Genomic DNA, 16641 nt, shown 5'->3' on the forward strand with positions numbered 1-16641 from the left:
AATGGCTTAGTAACACAAATTGCTAATCAGCCAATCACATGGCAGGAACTCAATGCATTTAGGCATCTAGACGTGGTGAAGACGACTTGCTGAAGTTTAAACCAAGCATCAGAATGGGGAAGAAAGGGGATTTAAGGGACTTTGAACATGGCTTGGTTGTTGGTGCCAGACGGGCTGGTCTGAGTATTTTAAAAACTGCTAATCTACTGAGATTTTTACGCACAACCCTCTCTAGGGTTTACAGAGAATGGCCCGAAAAACAGAAAATATACAGTGAGTGGCAGTTGTGTAGACGACAATGCCTTGTTGATGTCAGAGGTCAGAGGAGATTGGGGAATCTGGTTCAAGATGATAGAAAGGCAACAGTAACTCAAATAACCACCCGTTACAACCAAGGTATGCATAATATCATCTCTGAATTCAGAACACGTCAAACCTTGAAGCAGATGGGCTACAGCAGCAGAAGACCACACCGGGTGCCTGTCAGATGGGCTACAGCAGCAGAAGACCACACCGGGTGCCTGTCAGCTAAGAACAGGAAACTGAGTCTACATTTTGTTCAGGCTCACCAAAATTGGACAATAGAATATTGGAAAGATGTTGCCTGGTCTGATGGGTCTCGATTTCAGCTGCTTCATTCAGATGGTAGGGTCAGAATTTGGCGTAAACAACATTAAAGCATGGATCCATCCTGCTTTGTATCAACGGTTCAGGCTGGTGGTGGTGGTGTAATGGTGTGGGCACATTTTCTTGGCACACTTTGGGCCCCTTAGTACCAATTGAGCATAGTTTTAAATGCCATGGCCTACCTGAGTATTGTTGCTGACCGTGTCCATCCCTTTATGACTAAAGTGCACCCATCTTATGATGGCTACTTCCAGCAGGATAATGCACCATGTCACAAAGTTCATATCATCTCAAACTGATTTCTTGAACATGAAAATTAGTTCACTGTACTCCAATGGCCTCAACAGTCACCAGCTCTAAATCCAATAGAGCACTTTTGGGATGTTGTGGAACGGGAGATTCGCATCATGGATGGAATCTGCAGCAACTGCGTGATGCTATCATGCCAATATGGACCAAAATCTCTGAGAAATGTTTCCAACACCTTGTTAAATCTAGATGTGGGAGTGAAGGAGCGCCTCAGAATGAGGCTTAAGTAAGTATACTTTAGAAAACATGTTTATATCACAAATGTTTGTCTGGAGATACACGTAAAGAAGGTAGAGCTGGTAGTGATAAAATAGATGCAGCTAGATTATGTTACATTCAGATAAAATGCGCTTAAGTTGCGATTAAAAGGATAAAGTGTTGCAACAATCGATAGAGCACTAGTAATTAAAGAGAGAAAGATTTTAAGTAAAGCTGCTGGAATATGCAGCGACAAAACCAGTGGAATAATATTGGCTAATAAGTATACTAATAGCTTAAATGTATAAATTATAGCTGTAGCAAACAGCAACAGATATGGGGATAAACAGCAGCAATAGTAGCTGTAAATATGGCAAACAGCGACAGTTATAGCTGTATACAAAAAAAAGCAAAATATAACATTTAAATCTAGAGAGTAGCGAATGTACTGTTATATACAGTAAAATCTATAATTTAATACATTAAAACAAGATAAAAAGCAGGATCAGATTAAACATGAATAATACATTTTACCGTATATAACAGTACAATCGCTACTCTCTAGATTTAAATGTTATATTTTGCTTCTTTTTTGTATACAGCTATAACTGTCGCTGTTTGCCATATTTACAGCTACTATTGCTGCTGTTTATCCCCATATCTGTTGCTGTTTGCTACAGCTATAATTTATACATTTAAGCTATTAGTATACTTATTAGCCAATATTATTCCACTGGTTTTGTTGCTGCATATTCCAGCAGCTTTACTTAAAATCTTTCTCTCTTTAATCACTACTGCTCTATCGATTGTTGCAACACTTTATCCTTTTAATCGCAGATAAAAAAGCGCATTTTATCTGAATGTAACATAATCTAACTGCATCTATTTTATCACTAACAGCTCTACCTTCTTTACTTGTATCTCCAAACACACATTTGTGATATAACGTGTTTTCAAAAGTATACTTAAAGGGACAATAAACCCAAAACATTTCTTTCATGATTCAGACAGAGAATACAATTTTAAACAACATTCCAATTTACTTCTATTATCTAATTTGCTTCATTCTTTAGATATCCTTTGTTAACGAAATAGCAATGCACATGGGTGAGCCAATCACGAGGCAAATATGTGCAGCCACCAATCAGAAGCTATTGAGCCTATCTAGATATGCTTTTCCGGAAAGAATATCAAGAGAATGAAGCAAATTAGATAATAGAAGTAAATTAGAAAGTTGTTTAAAATGGCATTCTCTATCTGAATCATGAAAGAAAAAAATTGGGTTTAATGTCCCTTTAAGCCTCATTCTGAGGCGCTCCTTCACTCCCACATTTACCACTCATGTCTGAACAATACGGTTAGGCTATTGTTCTTCCACGAAGTGAGCTTCTATACATCTTCTTACTTTTGGTGCTGTCCTCTATGTATCCTCTCCAGACCTTGTTAAATCTAAGCCACAAAGAATTAAGGCAGTTCTAAAGGCAAAAGGGGGTCCAACTCGGTACTAGCAAGGTGTACCTAATAAAGTTGCCGGTGAGTGTGTGTGTGTGTATATATATATATATATATATATATATATATATATATAAATCATCTAGGTATAAATATATTGTACCAAAAAACATCATATATATATAGAAATATGTATTTATGAATAATAGAACATATTCTTCTATGTGAAGAACATGTTGGGTTAGCACACTTAAGAATATGCGATCCGGTTTGCGTGCGAGTTGGGTGTTAGATTTCTCTTGTAAAGGTGTATCCAGTCCACGGGTTCATCCATTACTTGTGGGATATTCTCCTTCCCAACAGGAAGCTGCAAGAGGACACCCACAGCAGAGCTGTCTATATAGCTCCTCCCCTAACTGCCACCCCCAGTCATTCTCTTGCAGCTCTCGACAAGAAAGGAAGTATCAAGAGAGATGTGGTGACTTAGTGTAGTTTTTACCTTCAATCAAAAGTTTGTTATTTTTAAACGGTACCGGCGTTGTGCTGTTTTACTCTCAGGCAGAAATTAGAAGAAGACTTCTGCCTGGAGGTTTGATGATCTTAGCGGTTTGTAACTAAGGTCCATTGCTGTTCTCACACATAACTGAAGAGTATGGAAAGAAAACTTCAGTTGGGGGGACGGTCTGCAGATTGCCTGCTTTGAGGTATGTTCAGTATATTTTTTTCTAGAGAGATGATAAGGTCTAGTAAATGCTGACAGTGCCTGGTATATTTAAGGTAAGCCTGATACAGTGATTTAACAACAACTGGGATCATGCTTGCAAAAAAGGATAATATTCATATTAATTCTTATATTACTTAGTGTAAAAACGTTTGCATGATTTATAAAAATAAAAACGTTTTTTCTCTGAGGGTGATAAATCTTTATTTGGGGCCTAGTTTCCACATGGCTTGTTAGATTTCTCCTAGGAGTATTTTTTTAAGGCCCTCTGACTTTGAGTGCATGGTGGGAGGGGCCTATTTTCGTTTTCAGTCTGAGACATCCAGCTTCCCTGAAGGAGTCCTCTGGCTTATAGGACCTCTATAGAGGGTTTTGTTCCCCCAAAAATCGTTTTTAAGGGCAGGTAGGAGCCACAGCAGAGCTGTGGCAGTGTGTTTTAAATGTTTAACAGGTTTAAGGTTTTTCAAATTCGTTTTTGGGCCTGAAGGGTTAATCATCCATTTGCAAGTGGGTGCAATGCTGTTTTAGTCCCTTATACACACTGTAAAAAAATTGTATCACTGTTTTGCAGTTTATGTGGTAGTTTTTTTCTCTTAAAGGCACAGTACCGTTTTTATATTATTGCTTTTTTCACATTTATTAAAGTGTTTTCCAAGCTTGCTGGTCTCATTACTAGTCTGTTAAACATGTCTGACATAGAGGAAACTCCTTGTTCATTATGTTTAGAAGCCATTGTGGAACCCCCTCTTAGAATATGTACCAAATGCACTGACCTTTCTATAACTTATAAAGACCATATTATGGCTTTTAAAGATTTATTACCTGAGGTTTCTGAGACTGACAAAAGGGAGGTTATGCCATCTAGCTCTCCCCACGTGTCAGAACCTATAACTCCCGCTCAAGGGACGCCAAGTACATCTAGCGTGTCCAATGCATTTACCTTACAAGACATGGCGGCAGTCATGAATCATACCCTCACAGAGGTATTGTCCAAACTGCCACAGTTACAAGGAAAGCAAGACAGCTCTGGGGCTAGAACAAATACAGAGCTCTCTGACGCTTTAGTAGCTATGTCTGATATACCCTCACAATGTGCAGAAGTCGAAGCAGGAGAGCTTCTATCTGTGGGTGACTTCTCTGATTCAGGGAAGGCATTACTTCAGTCTGACTCTGAAATTACAGCATTTAAATTTAAGCTTGAACACCTCCGCGTGTTGCTCAGGGAGGTTTTAGCGACTCTGGATGACTGTGACACCATTGTAGTCCCAGAGAAATTGTGTAAAATGGACAAATACTTTGCAGTGCCTGCTTACACTGACATTTTTCCAATCCCTAAAAGGTTTTCAGAAATTATTACTAAGGAATGGGATAGACCAGGTGTACCGTTCTCTCCCCCTCCTGCTTTAAAAAAGATGTTTCCTATAGATGCCGCTACACGGGACTTGTGGCAGACGGTCCCTAAGGTGGAGGGAGCAGTCTCTACCCTAGGTAAGCGTACAACTATTCCTGTCGAGGACAGTTGTGCATTCCTAGATCCTATGGATAAAAAATTAGAGGGTTTCCTTAAGAAAATCTTTATACAACAAGGTTTTATTCTCCAGCCTCTTGCATGCATTGCCCCAGTCACTGCTGCAGCGGCTTTCTGGTTCGAGTCTCTGGAGGAGGCTCTACAGGTAGAGACCCCGTTGGATGATATCCTTGACAGGCTTAAAGCTCTTAAGTTATCCAATTCATTTATTTCTGACGCCGTTTTTCATTTAACCAAGTTAACGGCTAAAAATTCAGGTTTTGCCATTCAGGCGTGTAGGGCGCTATGGCTTAAATCCTGGTCAGCTGACGTTACTTCAAAGTCTAAACTTCTCAATATCCCCTTCAAAGGGCAGACCCTATTTGGGCCTGGACTGAAGGAGATCATTTCTGATATTACTGGAGGAAAAGGCCACACCCTTCCCCAGGATAGGTCCAACAAGTTAAGGTCCAAACAGACTAATTTTCGTTCCTTTCGAAACTTCAAGAGTGGCGCAGCTTCATCTTCCTCTTCTACAAAACAAGAGGGAAATTTTGCCCAGTCCAAGCCAGTCTGGAGACCTAACCAGGCTTGGAACAAGGGGAAACAGGCCAAAAAGCCTGCTGCTGCCTCTAAGACAGCATGAAGGAGTAGCCCCCGATCCGGGACCGGATCTAGTGGGGGGCAGACTTTCTCTCTTCGCCCAGGCTTGGGCAAGAGACGTCCAGGATCCCTGGGCTCTGGAGATTGTTTCCCAGGGATATCTTCTGGATTTCAAAGCTTCATCTCCAAAGGGGAGATTTCATCTCTCACAATTATCTGCAAACCAGATAAAGAGAGAGGCATTCTTACATTGCGTTTAAGACCTACTAGTTATGGGAGTGATCCACCCAGTTCCAAAGGAGGAACAGGGGCAGGGCTTCTATTCAAATCTGTTTATAGTTCCCAAGAAAGAGGGAACTTTCAGACCTATCTTGGATCTCAAGATCCTAAACAAATTTCTCAGGGTCCCATCCTTCAAGATGGAGACTATTCGAACCATCCTACCTATGTTCCAGGAGGGTCAATATATGACTACCATGGATTTAAAGGATGCTTATCTACATATTCCGATACACAGGGATCATCATCAGTTCCTCAGGTTCGCCTTCCTAGACAGGCATTACCAGTTTGTGGCTCTTCCCTTTGGGTTAGCCACGGCACCAAGAATCTTTACAAAGGTTCTAGGGTCCCTTCTGGCAGTTCTAAGACCGCGGGGTATAGCAGTGGCCCCTGACCTAGACGACATCCTGATACAGGACATTGTTCTGGCATTCCTGGGGTCTCACGGGTGGAAGGTGAACGAAGGAAAGAGTTCGCTCTCCCCTCTCACAAGAGTTTCCTTCCTAGGAACTCTGATAGATTCAGGTTGTCAAAACCTCTAACTTCCTGCCGTCCTCTTTATTCCACTTCTCGTCTGTCAGTGGCTCAGTGTATGGAGGTAATCGGATTAATGGTAGTGGCAATGGACATAGTTCCATTTGCCCGCCTACATCTCAGACCACTGCAACTTTGCATGCTCAATCAGTGGAATGGGGATTACACAGATTTGTCCCCTCTACTAAATCTGGATCAAGAGACCAGGGATTCTCTTCTCTGGTGGCTATCTCGGGTCCATCTGTCCAAGGGAATGAGTTTCCGCAGGCCAGATTGGACTATAGTAACGACAGATGCCAGCCTTCTGGGCTGGGGTGCAGTCTGGAACTCCCTGAAGGCTCAGGGCTCGTGGACTCAGGAGGAGTCCCTCCTTCCGATAAACATTCTGAAACTAAGAGCGATATGCAATGCTCTTCAGGCTTGGCCTCAGCTAGCTGCAGTCAGGTTCATCAGATTTCAGTCGGACAACATCACGACTGTAGCCTATATCAACCATCAGGGGGGAACAAGGAGCCACCTGGCAATGTTGGAGGTTTCAAAGATAATTCTATGGGCAGAGGTTCACTCTTGCCATCTCTCAGCCATCCATATCCCAGGAGTAAGAGAACTGGGAGGCGGATTTTCTAAGTCTGCAGACTTTTCATCCGGGGGAGTGGAGCTCCATCCGGAGGTATTTGCCCAGTTGATCCAACTATGGGGCAAACCAGAACTGGATCTCATGGCGTCTCGTCAGAACGCCAAGCTTCCTTGTTAGGGGTCCAGATCCAGGGATCCCAAGGCAGCGCTGATAGATGCTCTAGCAGCACCCTGGTCCTTCAGCCTGGCTTATGTGTTTCCACCGTTTTCTCTGCTCCCTCGTCTGATTGCCAAGATCAAGCAGGAGAGAGCTTTGGTGATCTTGATAGCCCCTGCGTGGCCATGCAGGACTTGGTATGCAGATCTGGTGGACATGTTATCCTTTCCACCATGGAATCTGCCGCTAAGGCAGGACCTTCTACTTCAAGGTCCCTTCAAACATCCAAATCTAATTTCTCTATGTCTGACTGCTTGGAGATTGAACGCTTGATTTTATCAAAGCGTGGTTTTTCTGAATCAGTCATTGATACCTTAATTCAGGCTCGAAAGACTGTCACCAGGAAAATCTATCATAAGATATGGTGTAAATATCTTCATTTCTGTGAATCCAAGGGTTACTCATGGAGTAAGGTCAGGATTCCTAGGATATTATCTTTTCTCCAAGAAGGATTGGAGAAGGGATTGTAAGCTAGTTCCTTAAAGGGACAGATTTCTGCTCTGTCTATTCTTTTGCACAAACGTCTGGCTGAGGTTCCAGACGTTCAGGCGTTTTGTCAGGCTTTAGTTAGAATCAAGCCTGTGTTTAAACCTGTTGCTCCGCCATGGAGTTTAAATTTAGTTCTTAAAGTTCTTCAAGGGGTTCCGTTTGAACCTTTGCATTCCATAGATATTAAGCTTTTATCTTGGAAAATTCTATTTTTAGTAGCTATCTCCTCGGCTCGAAGAGTTTCGGAGTTATCTGCTTTACAGTGTGATACCCCTTATCTGATTTTCCATACAGATAAGGTAGTGTTACGTACCAAACCTGGGTTTCTTCCTAAGGTGGTATCTAATAAGAATATCAATCAGGAGATTGTTGTTCCTTCACTATGTCCTAATCCTTCTTCAAGGAAGGAACGTCTGTTACACAATCTTGATGTGGTTCGTGCTTTAAAGTTTTATTTACAAGCTACGAAAGATTTTCGTCAAAAATCTGATTTGTTTGTTGTCTACTCTGGACAGAGGAGAGGCCAAAAGGCTTTGGCAACTTCTCTTTCCTTTTGGCTAAGAAGCATAATTCGCTTAGCTTATGAGACTGCTGGCCAGCAGCCTCCTGAAAGGATTACAGCTCATTCCACTAGAGCAGTAGCTTCCACATGGGCTTTTAAACATGAGGCCTCTGTTGAACAGATTTTTAAGGCGGCGACTTGGTCTTCACTTCATACCTTTTCTAAATTCTATAAATTTGATACTTTTGCTTCTTCGGAGGCTATTTTTGGGAGAAAGGTCTTACAGGCAGTGGTTCCTTCCGTTTAAGTTTCCTGCCTTGTCCCTCCCTTCATCCGTGTCCTAAAGCTTTGGTATTGGTATCCCACAAGTAATGGATGAACCCGTGGACTGGATACACCTTTACAAGCGAAAACAAAATTTATGCTTACCTGATAAATTTATTTCTCTTGTGGTGTATCCAGTCCACGGCCCGCCCTGTCATTTTAAGGCAGGTGTTTTTTATTTTTAAACTACAGTCACCACTGCACCCTATAGTTTCTCCTTTTTTCTTGCTTGTCTTCGGTCGAATGACTGGGGGTGGCAGTTAGGGGAGGAGCTATATAGACAGCTCTGCTGTGGGTGTCCTCTTGCAGCTTCCTGTTGGGAAGGAGAATATCCCACAAGTAATGGATGAACCCGTGGACTGGATACACCACAAGAGAAATAAATTTATCAGGTAAGCATAAATTTTGTTTTTTTTCCCACTTTCTTTTGCTCCATTGACTTCTATGGAAGAATACGTGAACGCGGTCTCGATATTCTAAGTTAGGCTTGTCGAGTTAGCGCACAAGCAAAATCAGTTTACTTTTAACTTTAATACCAGCACAACCTGACAAGTGCAATAAGATGTACTTCTAGCGCAGTTAACGTTCTAGTGCCAGCATTAATTAGCGATTCACTCATAATCTGGCCCTATATCATTTATAGATTTTCTACATGACATTTCTTTAGTCTACCTTATTTGGCAACACTAAACTGTTGTTATGCAATATGTGCTATTCATTTAATTTAGACCTTACACAAACTATATTTAATTTTACAGGCGAACAGCCCGCAAGATTTGAGACTGTTTTATGAAAAGAATAAAAATCTTATTCCAAGGTAAGTTCCCTGTCAATCACAATAAATTCAACTTTACTGCTACTTTTCTGCTATTTTAATTGTTGTTTGTGTTTTTATTTATTTATTTTTGTTAATTACTATTAACCTTTTCCCGCCGCTATGCCGTTGTATTCTGTCAAAACGCTGCTGGGCTTTAGCGCCGTTATGACGAAATACAACGTCATAGCCAACGGCTGTCCTGAAGCCAACTGCGCTTCCTGGATTTGATCACGGTCTGGGGGGCGTTCCTAGCGTCATAGGGACACCCCCCAGACCCGATCCAATAATTGAAATCTCGTGATCGTGTGCACAATCGCGTAATTTCAATTTGTCTGCATCGGAATGTTGTTCCGATGTAGACATTATAGCCCTGTCATGAAAGGGTTAACAGTGTTTGAGAACATTTCTAATGCTTTTTGTTGTAAACAATTGTCCCTGTTACCATCAGTTTGAATTTGCCATGTGAACATTTTTAGTTTTTCTATTGAATTCTGATCCATTAGAGGCAAGACTTTTTAAATTTGTTAGGCCTCCTGAATAAATAACATAAGAAAATACGGTATTCTTTTATTTGTATTGTATAAACACACAAAAAGGCACACAATATATGTTGTCCTTCTAAAAGTAAAACATTGTTTGACAGTTAATGATGTATGTGCTTGCATGCAAGTTTTGCACTTAACCAATAAATTAAAATATATTGCTTGATTATGTGTCTAATTAACAATTTAATATAATTTTGCATTAGTTTCTACTTATTTTTTTTTAACAACTAAAACACCTCGTAGATGAGCTATATTTTTAACTTTCTAACTTTTCATTAAATCATGAAGCAATCATATTTATTAATACGTGAACTGAGCTTGCACACTACAGTAAACACTGTTCAAATTGTAATGTCCAAGTTCATGTGAAATTTTCTTAAAAAGTAAAATAAATAGGGGGGCGCCCTTAATAAAAAAAATAATAAATAAAATAATAAAGTGTGACTATATAAATAGTAGGTGATAATACAATCTTGTGAGATACAATCTTAAAAAAGAGAGAGATCAACAATAAAATAAAACCATATTATAAAAACAGTTGATAAATCAATAAAAGTGGCAGCAAAAAATAATAATAAGTCCTATATGTCAAAAAGAACAAAAAGTCTGTAAAGCAAATACAGGTCTAGGCAGCTGTCTGTAGGAGGATCAAGGTCAGGATCCAGAATCAGCAATCTGTAGAGAACAGAAGCGCCACATGGACCAGTACTGTTTGAATTTGTGAAAGATGGTAATAAAAATGTTTGCACTCACATTTAGTAGAGCACCCCTTTTGGTGCAGAAGGAACAGACTGGAATCAAACAGTCACCCAGCAGACTGGTCTCCGGTGTAGCTCGAACCCCAATAAGTCAGCAAATGATATCCCAAACAATGGTGCACCAAATTACCAGGTGTGAATCCAAAATAAAATAAAAGGTATAACGGCAAGTGGTAAGTGTATAACTTACTTTAAAGGGACATTAAACACTAAATACATACTAGATAGAATGATGCATTCAAAGAAAAGATTAGTCCATGACTAACATGTAGATGTATTTTTTAAAGTTTCATTAGTTGTTTAAAAAGTGACAAAATAAGTGTAAAGTTTTCGTGTCTATAAAACACTGGGAGCTGCCATGTTGTAACTTGTGTTACCTTCTCTGCTGTGGCCAATTAGGGACCGTTATAAATAGGTCACTAGAGTGTGCAGCCAATGGTTGTGCTGGATTTAACAGTGTTCTGCACTTCCATTTCTAACAGGAACTGAAAAGCTCACAATTTCAGAATGGAATTACAGGCAAAGAGGACAAAATAAATAATGAAAGTATATTGCAGAGTTGTTTTATATATACAATTTATCATTTTATATTACCATCTCAAAGTGTTTAATGTCCCTTTAATAAAAATAGTAAAAACATGCAACGCATTTCTCAGCCAACAGGTGGCTGTTTCATCAGGCTTAATACAAAATATAAAAACACTTGCCATATATACCCTACAAATCATTTCTAATGGGTAACACCTGAAAGGGGTGTTAACCAATTATGCATATCATAGTAACCAACACAAACATGCCATGTACATAGTTACAAGTGTAACACCAAGCATAACAGATATTAATACATAAATAGTGTCCTAACTGTTTAACACATTTAATACATTTAGAAACTTCATTTGATAACATTAGAAGTTGAGAATTCAACACAAGCAACAACATATAATATATAGTATAACCTATTGAAAAACTTTTGCGGTTAGAAAATGCCACAGGTGACTCAGTATATATTTAAAAAATGTGCGCTCTCAGTAATGTTTAAGGGTCAGACACAATATCTGATAATTCAAAGCCACTAATGCTTGGCATTTGCCCCCTGCACTTAGCTGATCTACAGGACAGAAGCCAAATAAACAATTACCCCCAAAAAAACGCTGTCGATTTCTCACAACTTTAGTACGAGTACAGAGCCAGAGTAATAATGGATTTAATCTATGTAAACCAAAGTGAAACCGTTTAATAAAAACGAATCGTAAATTCAATGCTTACTTGGGTATATGATCACAGATCACTGAGCGTGAAAAGATTTTTTGTATAACCAAGAAGTGCCGAGGCTATGTATAATATCAAAGATGGATATGCTGGGAGGCATCGTCACTGGAGGCGGTCCGCCCCTAAGTGACGCTATATGCGTAAGCATACTAGTGCTGTGAGAGGCCGCATCAGCTAAAGTTAACTGAGAGATCGTAGCAATTCAGAACCTCCCCTCAGTGACGCGTCCCCCTAAGGCAGTTTGTCACTGAATAGGAAAGTGTAGCGTTCAATACTAAGCGGAAGGAAAGGCTTGGGGAGACCAATCAAAAATTTATAATAATAATGTCATATTAAAGTCCCTAAGATATCTAAGACAAATTCGTGAAAATATATAAAAAATATATAAGAAATTTATATAAGAAGACAATAAATGCAGTGAAGGTGAAAACCATATAAATAATAATAATAATAATGTTATGTATGTGCGATCATATACAGTGTAAATATATGTGGAGATATATGTGTAGATGAGTGCAATGATGTCAGTGATAACCTATTATAACAAATGAATTATTGATACCTACGTGCTAAATAATATCAATCAATTGTGCATAGTGTATCAATATTATTGATAAATAATATATAACTATGAATCTAATAGGGGGACTTTAGCTATAATATGTGAATGGATTTTAGATGGTGTACCCCTTAACTAAACAGTGATTGTTAGTTAAATCATGTGAAATAAATATCAGATAATAAAATAACGATTCATAAATTGAAGGCTGCTAGATCAACACATTCATTAAGGCCCTCTGGGGTCAAAGTGTGTAATTTGTGGATCCAGTAAGTCTCCCTACGCCTAAGTTGTAATAACGGGTTGTGAGTATTTCTGGATATTTGTTCAATGGGAAGAATAAAAAGTGTTTTAGAGCTTCCTCTGTGAACATGAATACAATGTCTTGAAACACTATGTTTCAAAAATGTATTCTTTATATTACGTGTATGATCGCTCCACCGTCTCTTGACTTTACGGCTCGTGCGATTCACATGTAAGGCTTTTTCCAGCAGCAAAAGTTTCTCCTGTGATATTTGACTGAAAAGTCTTAATACAATTTTTCACACTCTTACACATAGTACATCTAGATTTATGACATCTGAAAACACCAGACCCGGGTACACAGTTGCACAAAAAAGTCTTTCTGTGCTTATTTGTGGACACAGAAACATTGTTAGGATATATCTTATCTCTGACTTCCTAACTTGGTGCCAATTTATTTTTAATTGTGGGGGCTCTTCTAAAGACTACTCTAGGTTTAGATGAAATCTGATTTTTCAGAAAAGGATCATCACATAAAATAGACCAGTGTTTAGAGATGATTTTCTTAATCTCACGGTGGTGGCTACTAAAGCCAGTTACAAACAGTGGAGTATTGTGTTCACCTAGTGACTTTCCGGTTGCTAAGCCTTTCTTATTCTTCTTGTGTAAGTCTTTGACAAAATATTTGTTCCTATCATCTTTAACTGCTCTAAGATAACCTTGTTGTATAAGCTCTAGGGGATTTTCTTTTTCAAGGAATCTATCTTTAAGGATAGTAGATTGTATCACATATTGCTCTTTGGTGCTGCAATTTCTCCTTATGCACCTAAACTGTCCGTAAGGGACATTCTGCTTCCAACTAAGATAGTGGTTACTATTAAAGTCTAAAAAACTGTTGCAGTCAACTCTCTTGAAGAAAGTCTGAGACTATATGACCTGAAAAAGAGTGTTAAATCTAAAAAGTTTATCATATTGGATTGAATATTACTAGTGAATTCTAAGCCATAGTTGTTAGAATTAAAAGAGTCTGTAAATTAAGATGCTTCAGAAAAAGAACCTTTAAAAAAAAAATCAGGTCATCAATGTAGCGGCCATAGAACACCAGACTTGCCCCCATGGGGGACCCATAAATACAAGTATCTTCAAAATGTCCCATGTAAAGGTTCGCAAAACTGTTGGCAAATCTGGTGCCCATGACGGTACCCTTAATCTTGAGATAATAACAACCTTGATATTTGAAATAATTATGGTATGAAAAAAATTGGATACGTTCACTGATGTAGTTTTGTTGTTTGTCAGGCATATACAGTCTGTTTTGAGATAAGATTGAATCGCCATTAGACCTTTATCGTGAGGAATATTCGAATAGAGTGAGCTCACATTGCTAGTGATCCGCCAAAGATCATAAGTAGTTTTGATAATTTCTAAATTTGTTAATTTAGTTAAAAGGTCTGAAGAGTCTCTAATAAATAAAGGCAATGCTATTACATGTTTTTGTAAAAAAGAATCTATGGAAGCTGAAAGATTATCTGTGAGGCTCCAGATTCCAGCTGTTATAGGACGTCCAGGGGGATTTTGAGCATTTTTATGCACTTTTGGTAAGTGAATGCTACATTGGGATCTTTCGGATAGAGGTAGTCTCTTTTTTAGTAAGAATGCCTTCTTCTAATCCATCTTGTAACAAAGAATATACTTTTCTGGAGAATATGGTAGTAGGGTCATTAGGTAAAATCCTATAATAGCTGGTATCGTTAAGAATATGGTTGGCTTCTGCTATATAGTTTACAATGTTCTGAAGGACTATTCCATCCCCTTTATCCGCCTGGCGGATCACTATATTTCGGTATCTCATAGTGTTATGTGATTGTTGGGGCCCATAATATTCATGGTTGTCAAATCTACCCCAATTTTTGTGTTGATTATCATGATATTGTGGTTTGTGATGATGGTTGTTGTTATACTGATGTCTGTTAGTGAAAGGATTGTTATTATATTGTCTGTTTGCAGGGGCATGGAACCTTGGTGATGGCTCATTAGTTTTTGGGTCACAACAATCACATAACACTATGAGATAATCATTTAATAGACAAACTCCCTATCCCTACAACGAAAGACCCGTAGGGAGGTTGACAGTTTCAGCGGTGTTCGGGAGATTAAAAAAAGAAATACGAACGGGGGAGTACGGACAGGAAATCGTACGAATCCACACAAATTAACCAGGAGAGCCACATAGTTCCAGGACAGAGGGGTCTGTCACAATTACTGAATGGTGCTCAGATCATACACATACAGTTCAATGGCCATGGAGCCAAAGTCTTTCACATAGTCTTTCGTTATACAAATGGGCTCCATGGCATAGCTATCTGGGGTATCACTGTTCAAATAGGGCAAGCACCGAACAACCCGGCCTTCGTTTCCCTGCAGGGGAAAATCAAGAGTTTCAACATGGGGCCATAGTCTAAAGGCAGCAGGCGTGCAACCAGGCTCCTCCAATGCACAGTGGCGAGATTGGTCTTGTCACATTACCATTTACCAAAAGTGCAAAAATGTGCTCAAAATTCCCCTGGACGTCCTATAATAGCTGGTATCGGGAGCCTCACAGATAATCTTTCAGCTTTCATAGATTCTTTTTTACAAAAACATGTAATAGCATTTCCTTAATTTATTAGAGACTCTTCAGACCTTTTAACTAAATTAACAAATTTAGAAATTGTTAAAACTACTGATGATTTTTGGTGGATCACTAGTGATGTGAGCTCACTCTATTCTAATATTCCTCACGATAAAGGTCTAATGGTGATTCAATCTTATCTCAAAACAGATATATATATATATATATATTCTTGACAAACAAAAAAAACTACATCAGTGAACTTATCCAATTTTTTTATACCATAATTATTTCAAATATCAAGGTTGTTATTATCTCCAGATCAAGGGTACGGCCACGGGCACCAGATTTGCCCCCAGTTTTGCGAACCTTTACATGGGACACTTTGAAGATACTTGTATTCATGGATCCCCCATAGGGGTAAGTCTGGTGTTCTATGGCCGGTACATTGATGACCTGATTTTTTTTTTGTTAAAGGTTCTTTTTCTGAAGCATCTTTATTTACAGACTCACTAGTGAATTCTAAGCCATAGTTGTTAGAATTAAGAAATATTCAATCCACTATGATAGACATTTTAGATTTAACACTCTCTTTTTCAACTTCAGGTCATATAGTGTCTGAGACTTTCTTCAAGAAAGTTGACTGCAACAGTTTTTTAGATAGTTTTTTAATAGTAGCCACAATCTTAGTTGGAAGAAGAATGTCCCTTACGGACAGTTTAGGCACATAAGGAGAAATTGCAGCACCAAAGAGCAACATGTGATACAATCTACTATCCTTAAAGATAGATTCCTTGAAAAAGGATATCCCCTAGAGCTTATACAACAAGGTTATCTTAGAGCCCTTAAAGATGATAGGAACAAATATTTTGTCAGACTTACACAAGAAGAATAAGAAAGGCTTAGCAACCTGGAAGTCACTAGGTGAACAAAATACTCCACTGTTTGTAACTAGCTTTAGTAGCCACCACAGTGAAATTAAGAAAATCATCTCTAAACACTGGTCTATTTTATGTGATGATCCTTTTTTGAAAACTCAGATTTCATCTAAATCTAGAGTAGTCTTTAGAAGATCCCTCACAATTAAAAATAAATTGGCACCAAGTAAGGTAGTCAGAGATAAGATATATCCTAACAATCTTTTTGTGTCCACAAATAAGCACAGAAGGACTTTCTCTTTCTAATGACACGATGAGACAACAGATCATCTCTAATTACTATTGGGAATATCACTCCTGGCCAGCAGGAGGAGGCAAAGAGCACCACAGCAAAGCTGTTAAGTATCACCTCCCTTCCCTCCAACCCCAGTCATTCTCTTTGCCTACATTAAAAGCAAGGAGGTGGTAAAGTTTAGTTGTCTGAAAGAAGATTCTTCAATCAAGATTTTATTATTTTTAAGCAGAGCAAGATTGTCCTGCTTCCTCCTGGGGTTTAGCCATAGCCCATGTCAGTCTCTTCAGTAGAGCAATGGTGGCTTTTAAGCAGTTGGGAACTTGTAGGG

General features: G+C 39.0%; 1 protein-coding gene across 3 annotated transcripts in view; it reads left to right on the plus strand.

Moving 5' to 3' along the window:
- The window catches only part of ULK2 (unc-51 like autophagy activating kinase 2), a 439206-nt gene that overhangs the window by 308933 nt on the left and 113632 nt on the right, over positions 1-16641 (plus strand). For all 3 annotated transcript variants that reach the window (XM_053707357.1, XM_053707358.1, XM_053707359.1), the window contains exon 9: positions 9097-9155. In XM_053707357.1, the coding sequence (XP_053563332.1) occupies positions 9097-9155 (59 nt within the window). The remainder of the gene's footprint in view (positions 1-9096; positions 9156-16641) is intronic.

This window comes from Bombina bombina, chromosome 3 (genome assembly GCF_027579735.1).
Source record: "Bombina bombina isolate aBomBom1 chromosome 3, aBomBom1.pri, whole genome shotgun sequence".
NCBI lineage: Eukaryota > Metazoa > Chordata > Amphibia > Anura > Bombinatoridae > Bombina > Bombina bombina.